The sequence below is a fragment of the Poecilia formosa genome, unplaced genomic scaffold (genome assembly GCF_000485575.1).
Source record: "Poecilia formosa unplaced genomic scaffold, Poecilia_formosa-5.1.2 Scaffold38, whole genome shotgun sequence".
In the NCBI taxonomy this organism is placed as follows: domain Eukaryota; kingdom Metazoa; phylum Chordata; class Actinopteri; order Cyprinodontiformes; family Poeciliidae; genus Poecilia; species Poecilia formosa.
Window position 1 is genome coordinate 442,556 of NW_006799977.1, and position 21,618 is coordinate 464,173.

A 21,618-nucleotide genomic window follows, 5' to 3' on the forward strand; every position below is an offset into this window, starting at 1 on the left:
TCTAACTTTAAGCAAAAAATGTTTTCCTTATTATTCTATTTTATATACTAAGTTGTTCCTAGGCTGGAAACATCATCAGCTGTCAATGAGGAAGGTGAATCTTGGCCAGATTAACGTGATATCAAAAGGGAACGCAGAGAGAAATGAGACAATAGGACTGCGAGGAAGCAAGAGTACCTAGAGAAAAGCCACTCATCCAAATGGAGAACACACAAACGCTACACATTAAGAGTCTGCATAGAATTTGAAACCAGGTTGAGACATAAATGTTTGTTGAGAATTGGAGCATTAATCTGTCCAGCCACAGGTTCCCAAAATGTCAGAAATATTGTCTCAGTTACGCTTTTCTTTCTGCCATGGTCATAAACTTTGGTTTCTGTGTCTGTAATTGTGCCAGTGTTGTCTGGCTGGGGGTGTAATGTGTGATTAGGCATGTAGAAAAGGATCTGGTGAGACATCTCACATCTTGGGGGCGTCGTAATGGGGGATTGACAACTGGTTGATAAACAGAGTCCACCTGGCTGAGATCTGAAGCCCTTCGCACAGTCATGGTTTACAGATCAAAGGAGCAAATCCCTTCAGCCAATCGCATACTCCACATCCTACGCCTTCTCCTCTCTAAACTCCTCAAAGTGCTTCAACTCTCAAAGTGTTTGACAGTTTGCAAAATCCTCTCAATGAAACACTTCTCACCCTTGCTCCATTGGACGCCTGTAGTACCTGTTTCGCCTGATTCCAATGGCGAACCCTGAAACCCCGATTGTGGGATTTTCCAACTCATTAGCTCTGCTCAGTCAAGTGGAGCCGGCTGCAGATTCCTTCCAGCCCAGGTTCATCAACATGGCCTGTGGCTCCCGCTGCGAGGCGATAAGAGAAAGGAAGGTCCAGCCATTAGACACTGCTGCGATTTTGTTTGGTGTGAAATCAGATGAGAAGGGGGAGGACGAGGCTAGAAGATGGGAGTGCTAATCAGAGGTCGCAGATGGGTTGGGATGCGGTCGGATGTGGGCAGCAATGCAGCACCTCGCCTTAATGTGGTGCAGAGTATTAGCACAGCTTAGCAATGTAGTTACAGGAGTGTTAACGCCTGTCAGTTACATGGCTATTGGTCTTTGCAACAGGTGTCTGTTTGACCTGATGCTCTCTCAGGATTTGTTTACACAAAATCGCTGTCTGGAAGCTGCTGATATTTTTGGATTGTTGATTGGGGAAAAGTTTCATATTTGGATGGCATTGTGTTGAAATCATCAAAACACATTGAATCCAGTGTAGATGTCATACCAGGGTGGATTTAGCATGATCTTCTTTGCCTCAGTATCTGCATAAAACACAAAGTCCATCTCTGTTGAACTTTGCAAACACAATATGATATAATATGATTTTTTTTTCTAACATCTGCCTGTGCATGCGTAGAACAAACCTGCAGCCTTTCATCGTGTGCATGTGGGCTGGAGATGTTCCTGAAAAGTTCCACTGGTTTCAAGAAGTATCAGATCTTTCAATCACTGAGGAAGTGCAAACAAGCAGCTGGATCACTACAAAAATCCTATCACTTCCCTGAAAACCAGCTTAGTGTAACTGGAGCCTTGGTTTTCTCGGTTTTCCTTTATGGTTCTCAAGATGTTTGGCCAAAGCATTCATAGCATGATTGGTAATATAATGTAACTTTCTCTCAGGAATAAGACAGAAATCCTGAATATTCTACCACTAATGATCTAACTTTCCAATACATTTGTTGTATATATGCTAAATAAATATTGGGGCGGCAAAATAGGGTGCTTTCACAAGGTTCTTGATTTTTAACAATAAAACTTACTGTAAATACATCCACTCTGTCCAGATATGAGTGCCTTATAAAATAATTGTTAGAACCACAAACTTCAATGAGATGCTAACATGACAGGTCATTAAAAATCATGGAAGCAAACAGTTACATGAGATATAGTCAAATTTCAGCCATCAGAAGAAACGTTGGCGTCTGAGTCAGGTGTTGGAGTGACATTCCCCTTACACCCTTGTAAAAGCTGTCGTTGGTGATTTTACAGAAGAACTATGGATTCAATACATTTAAATAACAAACAACTTTTTATAAACTGTCTGATGCTGTGAGAACTTTGGTGGAACCAACTGCACGTTGTCATAAAAACAAAAATAAACCATCAACTTTCTACTACTTCCTGTCGCCTTCTTTGTTGTGTTTGCCTGTAGTAATATCCAGCCGTTGATTATGTGTGATGCAAAAAGAGTTTTTCCATTGTAGTTTTGCGAAAAACATCTATTTTGAAAAACCATCTCACAAAAAACATTTTATCAAAAAACATGAGCTTTTTCTAAACTGGCACGTTTCCATTCAGCAAATTTATTTTCTGCATTTTAATTTGCGCTATTTTATGGCTAATAGAAATGAGGTTACTGTCATGGTTAAATGTGAATCCAAACCTCATGTCTCAAATCTTCTCTAAAAGGTCTTATTCCAGCGTCAGCCTCTATTTAGCTCCTTTCACCTTCCCTTAAACTCTTACCGTCTTCTTGGAACTAAGCACTTTCCATTTAAAGTTAAACAAGTTTACGTTTTTGTAAGATCAATGTTTTAAATCTGCAGGACAGAAGTGAGTCAGCCCAGCCTCTTTAGTTAGAATTTGTTAAAGCTCTTGAGCTTTTAAAGGACTCGCTGAGAGAAACTTGGCAAATATCTCTGAAAAGACTTTGTCCAGCAATGTGTTACTGCAAACCTGACCGATCAGTAAGTGCTAAACTCTAAGTAGTATCTGGATTAGATTCCAGGACTCATTAGTTAAACTATCTTCATTTGAATGTTTATCCAAAATTACCAAATAAAAAAGATTTAAATGGTATTTAACATATGTATGGCTCCTTGTGGAAGAAGCTCGTGATTTTCTTTTTTTTTCTTGGTTAAAGCCTTTGTTGTTCATGTATTTTCTACTTTTTCTGGATGTTTTTGTTATAAATGACAAAAGGGACTTTACATGGTCTCTTAAAAGAAGCAGATTAGGTACAGATGAGTCAGGCTGGAGTCAGAGTACCTCAAATGATAATGTCATATTATCTAACTCTGGAACATAATGATGATCCTCTGCAACATTGTGAACAAGTCGACTCTAGGCAGGATGCATAATGGTGTAATCCTGAAGAGCTTGCTCTCTCTGTGTGTGCGAAGAGTTATTTATTTTTTATTTGTTCCTACTGAGCCTCACAAGGAACATTGAGAAAACGCATAAAAAAGTAAACTCACGCTTGCAAAACCATGCAAATCTTCACAATATCGAGTTGCCTTTGCTTGATGTGTTACTTTGGTCTGCAATTCTATTTTGACACGGTTATCACCAAGGCGAAGTTTACGTTTTGAAGAACTAAATATATGATACCAAATCAGCTACTTATGGTGACATGCACCTAATTAATTAGTCTAATTAGGTGAAACATCTCAGCAGAAAACACAGCACAGACCTTAGTAACACCTGCTAAACTGTCCTGATTGCTGCAGATGGGCCTTAATGAATCCAACCAAAACTCCGACGTCAGAGTAGAGTTTGCATTGAATGAGTCTTTGTGTGCTAAAAACTCTCTTGAGATTTCACTCACTCTTATGAAAACAGCATCTTCTGCCAACCACTGATTTAATGTGTTTATAGTTTAGGCCAAGCTCAGAATAAAAATCTATAAATTTCACTCATGGGTGTGTGTTCTCCATTGCTGTGGTTGTATTATACGTCTCGTAATTTACCATAATTACATGTTAAACATTTTTGCGTGATCTCGTAAAAAACTTGCTAAACTTTTGCAGGATCTTGTGAAAGCAAAGTCACAATGTTTTTTTTTTTCTCTCCTTGTGACTCAGTTCCTTTTCTCACTCCTGAATCCTGCAGGTTTGGCTAACCGGTTGTACTAACTGGACCCTAGAAGCAAATCTGAATGTTACAGAAGTCTTTATGCACTTAAGGTATATTTCACAAAGATTACTACAAGATTACTACACTTTCATACTCAAGGGATTTAAATGGTGCTGGATGGTTGAAAGGCAGAGGAATACCAATTGGAACTAAAGGTGAGAAGAAAAAAGAAATGTTGAGTGTTGACATGAATGCAGTAATGTCTGTTAAGTGCTCAGTACATAACCCAATATGTCTTATTGCTGATTAATATGTTCCATTACAGATTCTCAATTTGAGTCTGGTCTATTCTTTAACTAGGCCATTCGGATAAATGAACACACACTGATCAAAATTGCTCCGTTATAGGTCCAGTTGCCATGTGGTTTCCATTACGTATCTCTGAAGCTCTTCTTGGCTGGTCTGTAATTTTAGAAGGACAACCATGCTCTTTTTATTTTTGAATTATGTATTGATCTGTGCTTCATGAGACATTTAGTGCTTAGGATGTTACTTTAACATAAGTTAAATGTTTGTAAATTAACTTCACACTGTTAATGAGCGACAGGGTTAAAATACGGTTGAATTATTCTGAAGCAAAAAAAAAAAAAATCCTTGAAAATGGGCTACAGTCATGAAAACACAGACAGATAGAGGTGGGTCATCTTGTTCTATTTAGGCTGATTCCCTACAATTTAGCTCAGTGTTTTCCAGAAGAGAATCCACTACATGTGGCGAACCACCAGCAGGCAGTGTGCAACATGCAGGACAGAGGATAGTTAGATACCTTCTCTGCCACAGGCGGCTCATTAGAGGATAATTATTCACAGATCCCCATTGTCTAAACAAAAATGTCTCTTTCCTCCCTGAAATTACTGTTTGACTTTGTACTTCACCTTGGGGCTGTCCTTATTTTTAAGTATGACTCTGTTCTGGACTTTTTGTGTATTTTCTTAGTTTAGAGGAAATTGGGTTTGTCAGCGTGGAGAAAATTAAGTCTTTTTCATTACTTTGTTTTATCTCTGGTATTCTGGCTAAATACTCTGACTAACACAAGACAATTGTCAGGTGACATGACATTTCTTGTGGAAATTTAAAAAATGTTCTAAGTTGGTTTTTAATGCATTTTTTTAAACAACCCCTTGTTGCCACTTTTAACATACAAAGTTTCTACCAGTGAACACTTTCAGGGGAAACTCATCCCTTTCCTTTGCTCAGTCAGTCTCATTATATAATACGTCTACATCTGATCTGCACACTGTTGTGGCTTTTCAGTATTTGGGTTTCCAGTATCCAGCAGAGCCAGTCAACTAAAAACAGTGCAGAAGTCATGACATTGTTGAACTCAGGCCAGTCTCAGTCTAGTGCACTTGTACAAATTATTATTTTTTATTATATTCCTAACAGGGTGTGTGACAAGGAAGAAAACAACGTTCATGTTGTTTAACAATCGATGTTATTTTAAAACCTAAGGTACATGTAAGAGCAAGAGACTGATGTGAAAAGTTATTTACTTCATGCTCCAGTTTTGGTTTTGTTTAATGTCGTGTATAATATTTTTATTTCACAGATTCAGTAAATAATTTGATTAAAATATTAACAGAAGTCCTCTTGATCGTCACCATTCCCATATTTATCAACTTCCTTTAACCATCTAAATTCTAGAATGATATATTTTCATCATTTAACATACTCTAACTAATTAACTACGGAAGAAAATACTAAATAGTGTGTTTAATATGTGCCTTTAATTTTGCTAGGAAGCTTTATAGTGTAAGAAACCTTTGAGTTGTTTTAGATGTTGGCATGCATGTTGGTCCAAAGTGTCATTCTTGGTGGGTGTTCCTTCAGTAATGAGGTTCTCTCAAATAAAATCCCTGTTCTTGTAAAACAGACCTCAGTAATCAAACAAGATTGTTTTAATTAAAGACATATTTGCACAGATTAAAAGACAGAATTTCAGATTTGAAAAGAAAAATGCCACTTTGTAATTCTGAAGAACAAAGCGGTTTTCCATGTGCAATTTAGGGAGTGTGTCGACTTTAATCATGATTTCATTCTCAAATTGTATTTGACAATCAGAGTAAGCATTTGCTAAGTAGAAAGACTGCAAACGTCTTTATAGAGTTTGGTGGAAAGCATAATCAAAAGCCGTATGCCTAGCCAAAAATGTGCAACACCAGCTTTATTCCTAATTCTTTGTGTAGAAACAAGCATTTACTTAAGTTAGGAAAACATCAGAAAGATTGGGGAATGACATACAAAATGCAAAACATAAATAATTATCAACAAAAATTATTTGTTATTTAATTAATTTGTGAGGATGATGATGTACTTAAGCAAAGAGAAGGGACTTTCAAAAGTTATTTTTAGGAAATCTATACCAAGAAACTGACAGGCTCAGTGAACAGTTTGGGTCTCAGTCTGATTAAAAACTCATAGACTGTGACGGGGCTGTAGACTCAAATTTATCTCCCCGTTTTTTTTTTTGTTTTTGTTTGTTTGTTTGGTTTTTACAAGCATCTCACAGTTTCACAGCTGCTGGGATGTCCACTCCCAAGAAAATTGACAACTGTCCTAAATGTTTTCCACTTGTGGCTAATTTTTCACTTTAGAACTGTAGACTTTGACTAGGTCACGCACTTATGCACACTTCAGAATTCCTGTTATTGAAAGAGAAAGATAATGTAAACAAGTTGCTGTTTTTTAGACCAGGACACTGAGCTGGGAAGTGAGTATTCATGAGATAACGGATCATGATAGAAAGAAACAGATTCTGGAAACGTAGATAAAATCAACTTCCTCCTTAGGGTTCACTCAGCCTTAGTGATAGGCTCGAGGTGGATACTTGGACTACAGCCTTTGTAGCTCCATTAAAGAAAAGTCAGTCTAGATGGTTTGAGGATCTGAACAGAATGCCTCCAAAACGGAATTGGATGATTGTTTTAGGACATATCCTACAGGAAGAAAATCATGAGTTATGTCCAGAACCCTGAAAAGGTGTTGGGATCCTCCATAATAAGCAATGAATGGTTCAATGGAGAGGTGAGATAATCTAAAATATATTTTCTTTGGATGCAACACAATCACTGTTGAGGCAATTCTTAAACTCCCATCTTTTTATCCTAGAGTTGACATTGATCATTGCTCTTCTTGCTTTTGTAAAACTTACACGAGCCCAGGCGCCTACACATATGAGGTCATGATTGTGAAGTGTTTCGTTCCCAGGCAGTCGCACCAAAGCTGGCTGTAACCATAGCAGCAAACACATGAGGTAGTGGAGATTGTCCATGACTGTCTGTTGCTTGGCTTTTTATCTTGAGCTCTGGCTGACAGGTGGTTCAGCTTTGGTCCGTCAGCCTGCAGGGAAGGAAAGTCGGAGCTATTTTTGTCTTGGTGACAACAGACTTTGACATGCGGCAGTTGATGGATGAGTGATAGTCTGATTGTGGAAAGCATTTAGCCAGACCTGGTCATCTCCTTCTACAATGGACCTGAAGCTCCACTTCCTTCCCCTCTCGCTCCGTGTTGCACCTCAGTTGAGACTGGGAACAATTTTGGGGGCATTTGTTTTTAATCTTTATAGGAACACTTTATTTTTTGTGTTCTCCCATGAAACAAAAGGACTGTCTGCTTTCCATTTGTTTTTTGGTTTGAAGTGTTGGTAACACTTTATTTGAAGGGGGCTGAATAAGGCTGACATGACACTGTCATAAAAAACCTGTCGTGAACATGAATAAGCCTTCATGAATATTTATGACTGTTGTCATAAAGTGTCATTCGGTAAATTATGACACTTTTAATACAAAGTTGTCATTATTCAAAATGTCTTTGTTATGACAACTTGACATTAACCAAGAAATCATTACTGATGTAAATTTGTTATGAAAGTATTATTGATTGTACTTTATAAATTAGGTAACTTTATGTTATTAAAGGTAAAGTTTAAACAGTAATGATTTCTTGGTTAATGTCAAGTTGTCATAACAAAGACATTTTGAATAATGTCAACTTTGTATTAAAAGTGTCATAATTTACCGAATGACATTTTATGACAACAGTCATAAATATTCATGAAGGCTTATTCATGTTTATGACAGTGTCATGTCAGTCTTATTCACCCCCTTCAAATAAAGTGTTACCGAAGTGTTCAACAATTACATTTTCAGTTTCTAACTCCTTTATAAGGCTGTAGTTTTTGCTGCAGGTAAAAAAGTGGTAGCGATCTAAAGATAGGAGGGTCAGCTACATTTCCTTTAAGTGCCAACAAAATCAATCACAACATGAAAACTGCATGTTTCTCACCATGTTTTTCTTTTTTTTTTTTAATTTTGGCATCTTGAACATCTTTTAGCAAGGCTTCTTGAGAGCAAGCAGCTTGTAAAACCCAGAAAGAGTTTTGCTAACCTCACGTTTCCTGTGGTAAAAGGATGATGGTTCATTTGCAAGTAGTAACCAAGCAACTAAGTTCCATGTCTGAAGATTGATTTTCTTTTTTCAAAATAAATGGAGATGAGAATCACCTTCTGCTAAAATGAATAATTACATGATGAATAATAGACATAATGACATCCAGACTGACAGAGTGGGCTGGATGGGCGTTGACCTCTGATGTGAAGCAGCTCTGGGGTCAGAGCAGACATGCAAAATATTTCTGTCTCCCTTAAAGTGAGGGAATGGCAGCAGTAAGTTGATGTGAAGACCTGTTTCTCTGAACAGGGAGGATGTATTGCTGAACTCAGTTGCCAGTAACAACAAGGTTACTGCCCTGCACCACTCCATCTGCAGTCTTACGCTGTCACTCTCATATTTGCACCATCCCCTCTAACGTATTCTACATGGATTAAACTCAGAGCAGCAAACACAGCAAGGGTATAGATGTTAGAAAAGTGACGTCAGAATACCAGTAAATGTGTCATTTATGGCCTAGTGCCCCATTTACCGAACCAAGAAAGGGACGTGTTCCTAACAACTTCCCTGATAAAACCTCTGTGGTGAAGTTGCAGTGGTTTGTTATTGTTGTGGCATTAGATCAGCATCCACATGCAAATCCTGGTAAAGCATCAGTGGTTTATCCACAATATGAGTCTGCAAACTCCAAAGGGAGTTATCCAGCGGTGCAACCTAATTACTCACAGACTGGTCTTGGTATTTTTCCAAGCAATTTAATGCAACATTTCTGGTCCTACTACAGCTTTAGATGCAACCAAAATGATCTCACCAAGGAACAGAAACAAAAGATCCACAATCTCCTTACCAGCAAACACAAAGCCATTATCACATAGCGTTTGCTCTATAGAAAAGTGATCAACTATGACAGCAAGCTCCTTGAATATTCAAGAAATATTCAGAAAAATTATATAATCTATGAGAGGTTATTGTGTGTTTAAGGAAAGCTTTGCCAAACTGTTTGACTATATCAAGCATATATCTTGCCTAAATGCTGGAAATGGCTTTGGAGGGAATGTATACACATAGGAATAAAATGCAAAAATTATGCAAAGTGTGATAACACCTGCCACAAACACTACATGGACACATGATTGATGAGCAGGAACCCATAAAATGATTCGTCTTTGACCCTCTGAGGCTTTATCATCACTTTATCATTGCATAAAGATTAGCATCACCAGCCCTGGCATCACTTCACACATAGAAAAAGACATGGGATTAGGCCAAAATTGCAAGGAGACTATTAGTATCACTGAGATATGAGTCAACTTGCCTTTCAACCTGCTCTCTCAACCCTCCGCTTCTAAAAAAAAAAAAATTAAATAGGATTTTGTTTGAAGCACATTGTAGTAAGCAAGCATAAAGCCAGTCTCTGTTCCAGGGCCAGCTCCTTTGAGACCTCACGCCAGACAGAGGATGAGCCCCAGAGATGAAAGTGAGGTCAAGGTGGCTTTTTTTTCTTCTTCTTCTTCTTCTCTGGCTACTCCTCTCTTCCTTTCAAACTGGGAGAAGGCAAAGCTTTAGAAAATGTTAGATAGATGAGTGTTGATAAAATTGATCTTAGCCATTCTTGGTGAAGTGCAGAAACACCAGACTTTCCTAATTACAAGTGAGAATCATGTTTCCTGTCAAATTAGATCAGTTTTACAAAATCCAGACCATAACAAAGAGACAGAAAAAGCAACACTGATAAGCGAAACAAGTTTCTTTATCTGTTTAATGGCCACACAACAAATTTTGAAGACTTGTGTAAATAAACACCCAAAACTTAGATCTGGTGAAAAAATGATTTCTAATAAATATTCTAGAGTTCATGACAAAAATAGAAGGATAGAGTGACCTTACATTAAAAATATTAACAGTTTCTTGCAAAATAATTCAGTCTTAGGTATTTCCTAAGTATGTCATGTTGCAAGCTTGGTGACATGCTTAATTACAGCTGAAGGTTGATTGGGATACGACTACAGCAGCTTTAAAACATATTGCAATATAAGTGTCTGTGAACAAACTATTACCCGTTGGAACCATCCAGCTCAGTTCACATCATTTACTGTTCAATACATTTTATTTCTGGCCTCTGTCTGCTGTGAAGTGTCTGCATGTGGCTCAGAAAACCAGCATCAAACAAGATAAGATCTGTGGCTGGATGTAAGGGTGTTGGTTTTGCTGTCCAGTCTGAAATGCTTTGCAAGCCTCTAATTGGTTTTCATCAAACGTTACCCTGCATTTAGCTCCATTTATCTCTCAGTAAACCCTTACCAGCCTCACTGTCCCTGCTAAAGAAAATTATAACCACCACATTATACTGTCAATAAACTGAACTTGACTTTCTCTCAAAAATGGTTTTATACTTTCATGAAGGTTCAATTTGTGGGTGACACAATTAATATTGGCTCTTTCAAGAGATTCTTTCTAGTTTTAAACATGATTTTATTGGGTTTGTTTAGGGATCTCTGAATAAAAGTGGCTGAATACAAATGCACCCTGCGGTTTTCCTGTTTTTATCTTTAAAAAACTTTTATAATACTTTTTCCACAATTTATTTTGGTCAGTCATCTAAAATCTCATTTTAACACATATAGGTTAGTTGTTGTAATGTGACAAAATGTGATAAAATTAAGGGAATTAATAGATTTGCAAAGCACCATACAGAAAGTTTGGTGTCTGATTTAAAGGAAGACTCCAGAAATTGAAGAAACTGAAAGGAGATCGAGGATTTAAAACTGGACAGAAACCAGGTTTAGGTAAAACATACTTGACAGCAACTTGGAACCACTTGTGTACCTTTATTTAAGGGCTACGAGAGGAAAATCTCTGATCTAATGAGCCAATAAACTCAGAGGACTGGTGGAGATCGTATGACAGAATTTCTCAGCAGCCGCGGCACGAAAACTAATCAAGATAAAACAGGAATTAACTCCTAATACAAAGAGTTCCTTGAGAAAAAACAACTCCTATGGGTCAGTGATTCACCCATCAATACCACGATGACCCAAAGCGAACGGACAATCCTGCATGAAGCTGCCGAAGGATTAGGTGGTTCAAAGAAAGCACAAACTCAAAACTCAAGAACATTATCATCACCTGTAGAGCGACCTGAAGACGGAAGCCTGCAGGTGTTTCTCATCCAGTTTCAGGAAGCTTTGGAATATTTGCCAGAAATAATTGAACAAAGATTTAGCTATGCAAAGCCTGTACAGACCTAACCAAGACAGCTGGAAGCTGATGTACAACGCAAATCCAAATTCATGAGAGCGCTCCACAGAGCAACTTCCTGCCCGGGTTCCTCTGAAACAAAACATTTGCTTAGCTCAGAGAAAGCATACTTTTTCTTTTCACACTACACATGGGAAAGCCGAAGGAATTCCACTTTAGGTGAGGGCCGGTGACGTAAATGTGGAAACGAGGCAGGGAAAATAAATTAATTACATCTACTGTAATGGAAAAACAAGGTTTGACTTTTATCGCTCCTGATTTTAATTTCTTGTGTGTCAGGCATTTATTTTTGTTGGAGGCGTGATGAAATTCATGTGCAGACACAGCTCTGGTTTCCTGCAGACGCTAATTGATGTTGTAGAAAAGACTCACTTATTAAACATCCAACGTGAGCCGGGCTAATTTATGGAGCCGTGTGCATATGATTTGGGTTGCGCTCGGATTCCTCTGGTTTTTAAAAGTTGACAAATGAGCTTGTTTTTGTGGGCTGAGGGCCGACTTCCACTCAGCATGTGCAAAACTAATTACACATACACAAACGTTTCTTCTGCTTCAGCCGCACAGTACGTTTTGGAGAGCAGTCTCTTTCTGGTGAACTCCTTCCAATAAAGAAAGACTGTAAAAGATATTTACACTTAAACAAGTAAAGAGTTTACATAAAGTAAGTGAAAATTGAATTATGATTTTTAATGAATCGTAAGCTAACTTGGAGTTGTTTCTTGAAGTCAGAACTGTCAAAAAATCGTTACGACTAAAGTAAAAGACGCCTTTCCAGTGGACGCCATGTGTGTTCCTCATCTGTGCCCTCCTGACCCCAGTGGCAGCCTTCACTTTCCCTGCATGCCTCCACACTTTCTCCCTGCCTGAACACCCCCTTCGCCCTGCACTCCCCCGGCCCCTCTCTCCCCACTTTCCCATGATCCCTTCAAAGCACTGCTGCCCACCACACACACACACACACACACACACACACACACACACTCACTGCATCTCGCTCACACACGTGCCCTTAGATAGAACATTGTTTCAGCTAACCGGCGCTCCATGTTTCACCATCTGTTAAGCACTCCCCCAGCTGTTGCCCACTCTCCTTTGCTGGGGAAAATAAGAGCCTTACAAGGCGGTGACACGCACACAGGACAGAAATTACACATGGCCCTGTCTGCTAATTAGAGACAAAGGCAGGTTCAGGATCTTGTCTGTCTGCAGGTAGTCAGCATTTAAAGAGACACAGGCTGCATTTAAGGCAGACGCTGAAAAGATGTTGTGTTTATGAGGAACACTTAAAGTGCCGTTGCAAACATAATTCAAATTTGAAAGCTGCAGTGTGTAGATTTTATAAATAATATTAAGGATTTTAATATATTTGTTAAAACTGTCACTATTTTGTTACAGTACAATAAGACTAATAATCTGTGAGTAAAAATCAAGCTCCTCTTCCTCCTCCCTGTGGTCCTACTGCCATCTGCAGAAATGTGACACTCCTGATCAGAAACAACCAATCAGAGCCAGGAGGAGGGACTTAGCGCTGTCAGTCAATAAGTAGTAACTCCTGGTTGTTCAAAAAAGTGCAGTTTAACTGTAATTTCCATACAGTTAAAAATCCAACTCCTCGTTGAATTGAAAACGTGAGGTTTTGTTGTAATTGACATGCTTCCATTTAGGACATTTATTTTCACCATTTCAGTTTGTGCAATAGAAACGCAGCTACTCTGCTCTGTTACATAAAATTGTGAGTTAAATACATTGAATTTAAAAGAGAATGTGAAAAAGCTGATGGGTTATGAATACTGGAAAGCGTTTTAAATCCACTGTGTGTGCTGCGTTTTGTTCAAAAGGCAAAACACAACCAAAAAAGGCTACCAATTCTTCCCCCACTTTACAACTGACAGAGTCTCTTTTCATCCTGACTCTTCCTTTGTCAACACTGCTTGGATAATTCACCAATGAGGTTGAAAGTCATGATGCTCCTGAAATGTACAAGCTGTGGCTTAATTTGAAATGTTATTCTGAAAGACAGGATGGACTCCTTCCAGGACTTTTGGATCAAGGCCCTCCAATAGGAAGCTCTGAAGCTGAAAGTGTTGAAAGAACAGGAATTTGCTTGTAGGGATATGTACTCACATCTGGTGGGACAGAGGCCTCAACCAAGCCGTGTCCAAAAGCACAAATCATTTCATTCTCGTTTTCATAAGTCTAACTCTAGCACACTGCCAGTAAATGCAACATTTAATGAACAATACAATAAATATGGAAAGATCTGTTTTTAAAATGCAACTGATGTCAGAGCTGTTTATTATTTCATAATATCTTTCTGTTCTTAGGATGTTTGCTGTTGCATTTGATCATCTCGCTGTGCAGACCACATGCTGAGAGAGCAGCATGTGATCAGAGGGATGTCTGGACATTGGGCACTTAGTGAGGCAACGGCTCTGCAATGTGACTCACATTTAATTACAGATCGTTGTCTGGTCACCTAACAGGAAACACCTCTGAGACTCCAGGAGGAAGACACCAGACGTCCCAGGAGGATCAGCATTAACTCATCTGCTTTTGCAGCTTCATCACGAGAGAAAAATGAGACGAGAGCTGATTGTGATTATCCGTCACTGTTTGGGTCCAAGGTCCTGATGCTCGGCGCACGCCGAACTGATTAGCATGCATCTGGACACAAGGCGAAAAGAAGCAATTCGTCCTGAAAAGTTTGCTTTTAAACTAAGGATTTTATTTTTTTCCCCTCTGAAAACATTTTAGAATATAATAAAAACGTTTTACAAGTGGCCATATGGGAATCTGTAACTTTATCAAAGGTCTATTAATGTAGTCCACATTGTTGCTTCTTGCTCTTTTTTTGCATCCCAGAGTCATGGTTTCCCAGCAATGCAGACCGACATCTGCTCAGAATATTGTTACCCCCAGACAGGTAGATGGCAAAGAGCGCAACCTGTGCACATCTTCTTTTCTAGGAGACCATCTTCTTTGATGAATTTGATAGATTGACCCGAAGCAGAAGACGTTTAGACATCTCTGCTTCGGTTGCTGACAACATAAAAGCTTTTAATAACCTCATGGTTTATGCAGACGGTACGTTAGCCTGACAATTCTGTGTCAGCCTGACCTTTTATGGATTTGGTCATTAAATCTACTTATTCTTTTTGTTGTAACCAAAGTGGAAAACCGTGTGAGTTCCATCTGGCACCAGAATCGGACACTGTAACATCCCACCCACCTCCTGAACCGCAAACCATATGGACCGTCTCTCAGTCCGGGCCGAAGTGAACGAAGTGTCGGCCGTCCAGCGGAGGATGCTGAGTTGTGTTTGATGTGTGTGTGGGGGGTGATGGGCTGGAGGTCAGATCTCCTCTGGGGACTTACAGAGCTGTGTTTGGCTGGAATTAGAACCTGTTTGGGCAAATCTGCAGCAGAGAGTGGTTTGCAGTGATGTGAAAAGGAAACAAAAAGGAATTATTTAAAAAATGCATCAATGCCAGCAGAGATGTTTTATGGCAACATGCAATCACTAAATGTCTGCAGCAGGAGCTGTGAGAAGATCCAAACTCCTCGAACTAAGTTGCCTTGAAAAATCATTTACTTTGTGATATTTCAACCACAAACATTTATTTCTTTTATTGGGATTTTATGTGACCAAACTAGCACATAAAAAGATGTGTGGTCAAACAGAAACTAACTGGCAGGTTGTGGATAAAGTTATGGAGAAATTTAAATCATCATCTCAAAGTTCAATCAATAATCTGAAAATGGAACGAGTTTGGCACAAGCACACACTCACCCAGACTTGGCGGCCCACCTGAGTTGGCAGTGTGTGCAGCAGAGCATTAGTAGTAATTCTCTAACTATAAATCTGTCCTCTGAAAAAAACTGTTGCAAGAAGAAGAGTTAATGTGAGTTACTGTATCGTTAAATGAGAACAAAGTTAAACTTTACAACTTACATGAGCAGAAAGCTAACACTGTACACACAACAAATTCTGCAGAGTTAAATCAACACTATGCCGAGTCTGTTTCGTCCTATCAGAATTGGTGTTAATTTAACACTTGCAGAGTTATTTCAAAAATAGTTTGAGTAGTTATTGACACTGCACATGAATCTGACCTCCTCTCCATGGTGAAGCATGGTAGTGGCTGCATCATGAGGTGGATGTTTACCTTCTGCAGAGACAGGGAAGTGTGGTTATGGATTGTTCTGTTTCTGGAATCTACAGTATGGCCTCTATTTTTATTTTTGTCTTATTGTTACAACTCATGTCAGTATTTGTTAGGTTGTAAAAAAGAACATTTATGTCTTTTGACACTAACTCACAAACTGACAGGGTTTTCAATCAGCACCATTTGTGCTAGACAAATGTGTGCATGTAGCACATTAAAGAACTTCATCTTCAAAAATTACAGTTAGATGTTGAATCATCCCCAGTCTTCCCTACAAAGTGTTAGATTGCTTATTACATTATCAGGGGTTGTTAATAAGGATCCTCATTTATTGTCTGCGTGAGTCAGACACGAGTGTTCCCTGAAAGTTGACTCTGCTCTTTGCATTAACCGCGTTTTAACGTTACAGTAGATCAATGAAGACATCAGACATCCAAAGAGCACAAGCCAAAACTCTACGCGTGATGTCACGGAGAAGTCTGATGAAACCCAACACCACCAGCTGGTTTAGAGTTGTGATGGGGTGAATGCGGGTGCACTCGCATCGCTGCAAGTCGAGGCACATAGCTGGAACCAGCGCCTGGAGGAGAAGACGCACACAAGTCCGTCTCATGTTGTGGTGATAGACCAAACCGAAGACATTATCTGCATCCGTCAGAGCAACCGCGTCGATCCAGCCACAGATCTACTTGCTGTCAAAGCCGCTTCCGTTTTTTTTCCTCCCCCAAGTTTGCTGTTGTTGCGCGTCTTCACTTTGGATAGCAACAGCCAGATTATCCTCCTGCGCGCCGCAGAGCGCACTAGGTTTTTTTTTTGGACTTTTTGAAAAGGGGGAGACATCTCACCTCAGGAGTGCGGTGCGATGAAGAATTTCTGAGGGCTTCTCCGTCCATTTAAACGCTTCCCTTTGAGCGTTTCCGAAGGGTCAGCCCATGTGCAGGCATCCCATTGAGTGTGATTCTATTTTCGCCCAGATCTCTGCTTCCTGGACAAATGCATACAAATGCATTTAGGAGCCCAACGGACAAGGAGTGGACACGTTTCCGCGGCTGCAACGTAAGTTTCAAAGTACAGCAATGCATTTCCCTGCCTGTTTGCACATTTTACTGCAGCAGGTCCAGGTTTCTGATTAAAGAACACTGATCTGTAAAAAAGGTGCCATTCTCATCTTACTTTATTTTTAAAATTAATTCATGAATTTTTTTTTCTGTAACTACATTGCCATCCCCATTTGGAGCTGATAACTGCATTTCTGTTGTACTTGCATTTGAACTTTAAACGATTTGGAAACCTTTCTGTCACATAATATTTCATACTTGACTACAGAAATCCAGGACCTGCATAATCTGTGAGAAACTGTGGAGTTGTGTAAAGTTGGAATTAAACGCAGAGGCTGGAGCAGAAAGATGAATGAGCACGCCTTGGGAGGAATTAAAAATATTTCTAGCATGGGGATAAATCATTTGGGTGGTGAGTGTTTGAGGTCGAAAGAGTTTCATTTTGGCAGCCTAACAACTAAAATTCCTCATGGAAGTGTGTTTCGCATGTAAGGTTTTGTTGTCCTGTTACATGCAGCTGCCACTCTAGAATATCAGGACTGTGTTGGAGCAAAACGGGCATTAAGCAGCAAATTTAATGTCCTTTATTTGAAGTTAGTCCAAACTGTCTTGGAAATCTCTTCCAGATAACATCTGAAAAAGGAAGATGAGATCAAAAAGGCCTCTGTTCCGCTCCGAGACACCCAAGTTTTTTCTTAATAATTAAGAGTAAAAATGAGCAACCTGATCTGACTGGGACTGACTGTGTGGCTCCTGAAACCCCCCTCTGTTGGAGGCATTGCTCCTCCACTACTACTGGCAACATTTTAACAATATACAGCCTTCCCTAAGTGATGAGCAAGTGTTTGCTCATCACTTAGGGAAACACTTGCTTATAAGTAAATTGAGTCTTTATATGTCTGTGGGACATATAATGTGCTTTTCAAAACAATTAATGACTTTTGAACACCTTGTTTTGTATGTTACAACCAGAAACTTCAATATATTTTAGTGACATTTTACATGATTGGCCAAAATCAATTAGAACCAAAGTATGAAGTGGAAGGAAAATTATAGATATTAAATATTTTTTGCAATACACAATTAAAAAGTCAATGGAAATTTCCAAATATTGCCAGAGCTTCTGAAGAAAACCCTTCTTTTGTTGTGCTTTGCTAGCAAATGAAGCTCTGCTCCAGTTTTAACCTCTAACTGGTTTTCTTCCATGATTGTCCTGCATTTGGCTCCATCAATCGTCTCATAACCTTTGACTAACTGCCCTCTTCCAACTAGAGAAAAGTTGTTCCCACAGCATGCTGCCACCACCCTCGTGTTTCATTGTGGGGATTGGTTGTCAAGTGTGTAGTTTTCCACTTCAACTTGTGCGCCACATGTTGGTAACATGGTTCAATTTTGATCTAATCAGATCACATTCTTCCGCATATTTGCTGTGTCCCCTGCATGGTTTGTCGTAAGCCATAAATGGGTCTCCTTATGGATTTTCTTCAAAGCTAAATTTACATTTTTCATGCTGTCATAAACACCGGATTTGTGGAGTGAATGACTGGTTTGTCAGGTGAGGTGAATGAGTGTGTCTTGGTGATTTATTGTTTTTAAAAGCAACAGAGTATAGGAGGTTAAGTTCAAATGCATATCGCACTCTTTTGATTTTTATTCATTTTGGCTTGTCTCAATAAAATACATTTGTTATAATGTCACAAATCTCACAGACTGAAGACTTCAGAGGTTTTGAAAACCTTTCCACTGAGAACCGTGACTGTCACTTCACCCAACTTCTCACAACTAGCCTATGAAGCTGTTGTAAAGTGTAACAACAATTGTATCATAACTAATATAACCTTTTCTATTTTTATTCTGATTCTGGAAGGTCGTTGCAGGGTTTTCTATTTGTAAAATCCAGGTTTGATCCCAGAAATACCATTTGTAGGAATGAAAATTAGTGCTGGATTGAAAATCAGGTGACATATTACATAATACTTAAGAGGAAGTTTTTCATTACATTGGTGCTCATTTGGTGACTCTGACACATTTACTGTTTGACTTTCCTGGAAAGTCAAACTTTCCTGGAAAGTCAAACAGTAAAGTGATTTTTTTGTACATTATGTAACCACCAATAATCCTGCCGTATTATTTAATGCAAATACTGGAAACAAGATGTAGTGGACTTGTTAAGTCACTGCTGATTTGGAAAACAAATAGTCATTAATGGTTGTGATTTTTGGGAAGTATTGTGTGTGGTATTCTGAAAGCTTTTCCACCTTTTATTGCACAGATTAGTGTGTGTGTGAGTTAATCTTTTTCCGCCGTCCTAACATCTGGAACTGGAAAGAAGGCAAACCAATAAAGAGTGGTAGTTTACTCACAGCTCTTTGTCTGCTTACTTTCTTGTGGACTAAGTCAATCTTTGCTGTGGCCAGTGCTGACCTTTTGACTTCAGCTGAAAGGAAATTACATGCTAGCTCTTGAAAATCACTCTAATATTTGCATTTATTCAGCATCTTTTTGAATTAAAATTCCTTCATTTTTCATGCCCTGCAGCCTTGACATGTTGCAAATATTAACATGTTTGCTGGCTGTCATTTGGAAAAGCTCATTTAGTTCTTTCATAATGAAGTCACTCAGATAAGAAGACAGATACTGAAGCTGAAACGCAGGCAGCAGGAAAGAGATGCTGGCTGCAGATCAGTTAGTTCTTCATCTCTTGGAAAGTTAGCAACACATGCAGCAGCAAACATCTCGTTAGCATGAGACGTAAATGGACTTCCTGTTGAGTTAGCATCAAAACGGAGAAACTTACCGGTTTTAAAGATAAAATCAGTTCCTGTTTGACCTGTTCAAAAACTTTTACTAGTTCAGTGTTCATTTTCAAATTGAATGCGTTTTGTATTCTCTACTGAATTCTCTGAAAATGTCAAGATGCTAACTTAGATTTAATAATTACAATTCATGACTCAATCTCTGTCACAGCACCATAGTTGACACCAGATTTTTACATACTCTGTATAAAAAGACACATGACCAGAATAGTCATTTGTCTATTTTAAGATTTTAATATGACTCAATAAGGTCTACGTTAATTTTCCTGTTTGGTAAAATTGTGCTGAAATTGTTCGGCTTTAGTTTGGTTACCCATCCACAAGCTTCTCATTAATTTGCTGTAATTTTGTCCCATTCCTGTTGAAAGTAATTGAGTCAGGTTTGTAGACCTGCAAATTCATAAAAAAATGTTAAAAGCAAAAGCAAGTAGGCAAGTTATTATGTGAATCTGAAACATCTGAAATCATTGGAAAGACGGCAAAGTCAATCCAAAACTCTGTTGAGACAGGATAACGGTGGAGCTTCACCTCTTTGACAGCTACTAAATAAAATCTGAGATGGTTTTATTGTGACCACTACAAAACATTGACATTGTTGTCTTTTAGCCATTTTGTTGTAACTACTGTGATGCTGTGATTAAAGTCATTATCCATTTAGAAGATCCATTTGCATCCACTGTTCAACATCCTGGCTGATAGCTTAATATAATGCTTTATTATTTCCACATTATGTTCTTTTCTCATCATGTGATCTGTTATGTGAAGTGCACCGGTCCCTCCTGTTGCAAAAAACCCTCACATCATGCTGCTGGAAGTGCTGTAACTCACACTTGAGATGGTGTTCTCATGCTGCAAAGCTTTCCCTTTCTTTTCACTCATTACGTGAAATGACTCATGGTCATTACAACCAAACACTTTATTTATAGTCTCATTAGATCACATGTCTCCAGAAATTAGGCTATATTCTCCTGAGTAGATTTCTAAATTGTAATCTGACTTTTTTATGTTGCGTCGGAATATTGGCATCTTTTTCTCTGGTTGTGATTTCAGCTCATGTCAGCCAGGGACTTATTTCGCTCTCTTACCAGCTTCAGCTCAAGATCTTTTGCTTTCAATCAAAATGCATGTTTTGTACCTAAACAGGTTCAGGTAAGAGACATTCCCTGTCTCCTTCCTGAACAGTATGATGTCTGGTGTTAATACTTGCACATAATTGCCAGCAGCACCTACAGTCAACTGGAAATGTTTTAGTTTAAATGTCAGTTAATTAAATGAACTTATCCATGCCCGACAAATCCATGATGCCGTAATCTGAGTTTATCAAAATTGTTTGAAGGCATCATAAACTTAATTTTTTTATTCTAATTTATGTCAGAGTCAGAATCATAAGCTACCAACTGTATGTCTGAGTTACTGTTTTTTCCTTCTGTTGTCAAGTTCATAAACCAGAGGCAGAGCTTTTACACTGGGTCTAAGGCGAAGCTTCATAAACCTCAATCACATAATGACTGTAACGATGTGGATCACCTCAGCTGCTGGGATGATTTTTGCTAAAAAAAAATAAATAAATAAAAATGCCACACATCAAAGTGGGTTGAATTTTGGTCAATCAAGCGTCATGATATTCAGGTACTGAGTAAGAACAAGCAGAAGTTCATCTTGTGTCCAAAACCCCCAATTAGTAGAATAATACAACGGGATCAATTACTACTTAATGACTTTAATGTCTTAAAGCTGCTTGGAGTAAATCAACAGCTTCACATACTTTGTTTCTCATTAGCAGATTCATTTGATAGGCAACCTGCCAAATCACTAACAGGCTCTGAAGTTGGCATCCTGACTGAAATCTCTGATTAATGCAAGCAAATTAATGAACCTGGAGCAGAGCACTTGGCCCGTTTCTCTCCTCAAAGAATCATTGTTAGAGATCCAAGCTAATTCTGAAATGGGGACAGTCGAGGTCTGTCACTGCTGGAATGGGAGTTTAAAGTTGTGATTATTTATAGTCTTGACATGACAC

At 38.7% G+C, this 21,618-nt stretch overlaps 1 protein-coding gene and 1 long non-coding RNA gene across 2 annotated transcripts in view; one reads left to right on the forward strand and one right to left on the reverse strand.

Annotated features, from left to right (window-relative positions):
- Positions 1-2,786: 2,786 nt before the first annotated feature.
- LOC107836090 (uncharacterized) lies at positions 2,787-15,645 on the reverse strand. The gene is made up of 3 exons (XR_001661937.1): positions 15,535-15,645; positions 14,511-14,515; positions 2,787-2,799 (listed from the first exon to the last, which is right to left on the reverse strand). It is a non-coding gene; the product is annotated as an uncharacterized LOC107836090 (long non-coding RNA).
- Positions 15,646-16,146: 501 nt separating this feature from the next.
- Positions 16,147-21,618, forward strand: part of col24a1 (collagen type XXIV alpha 1 chain) — an 87,349-nt gene continuing 81,877 nt past the window's right edge. The window contains exon 1 of the mRNA XM_007550823.2: positions 16,147-16,780. Coding sequence (XP_007550885.1) covers positions 16,728-16,780 — 53 coding nt within the window. The 5' untranslated portion in view covers positions 16,147-16,727. The remainder of the gene's footprint in view (positions 16,781-21,618) is intronic.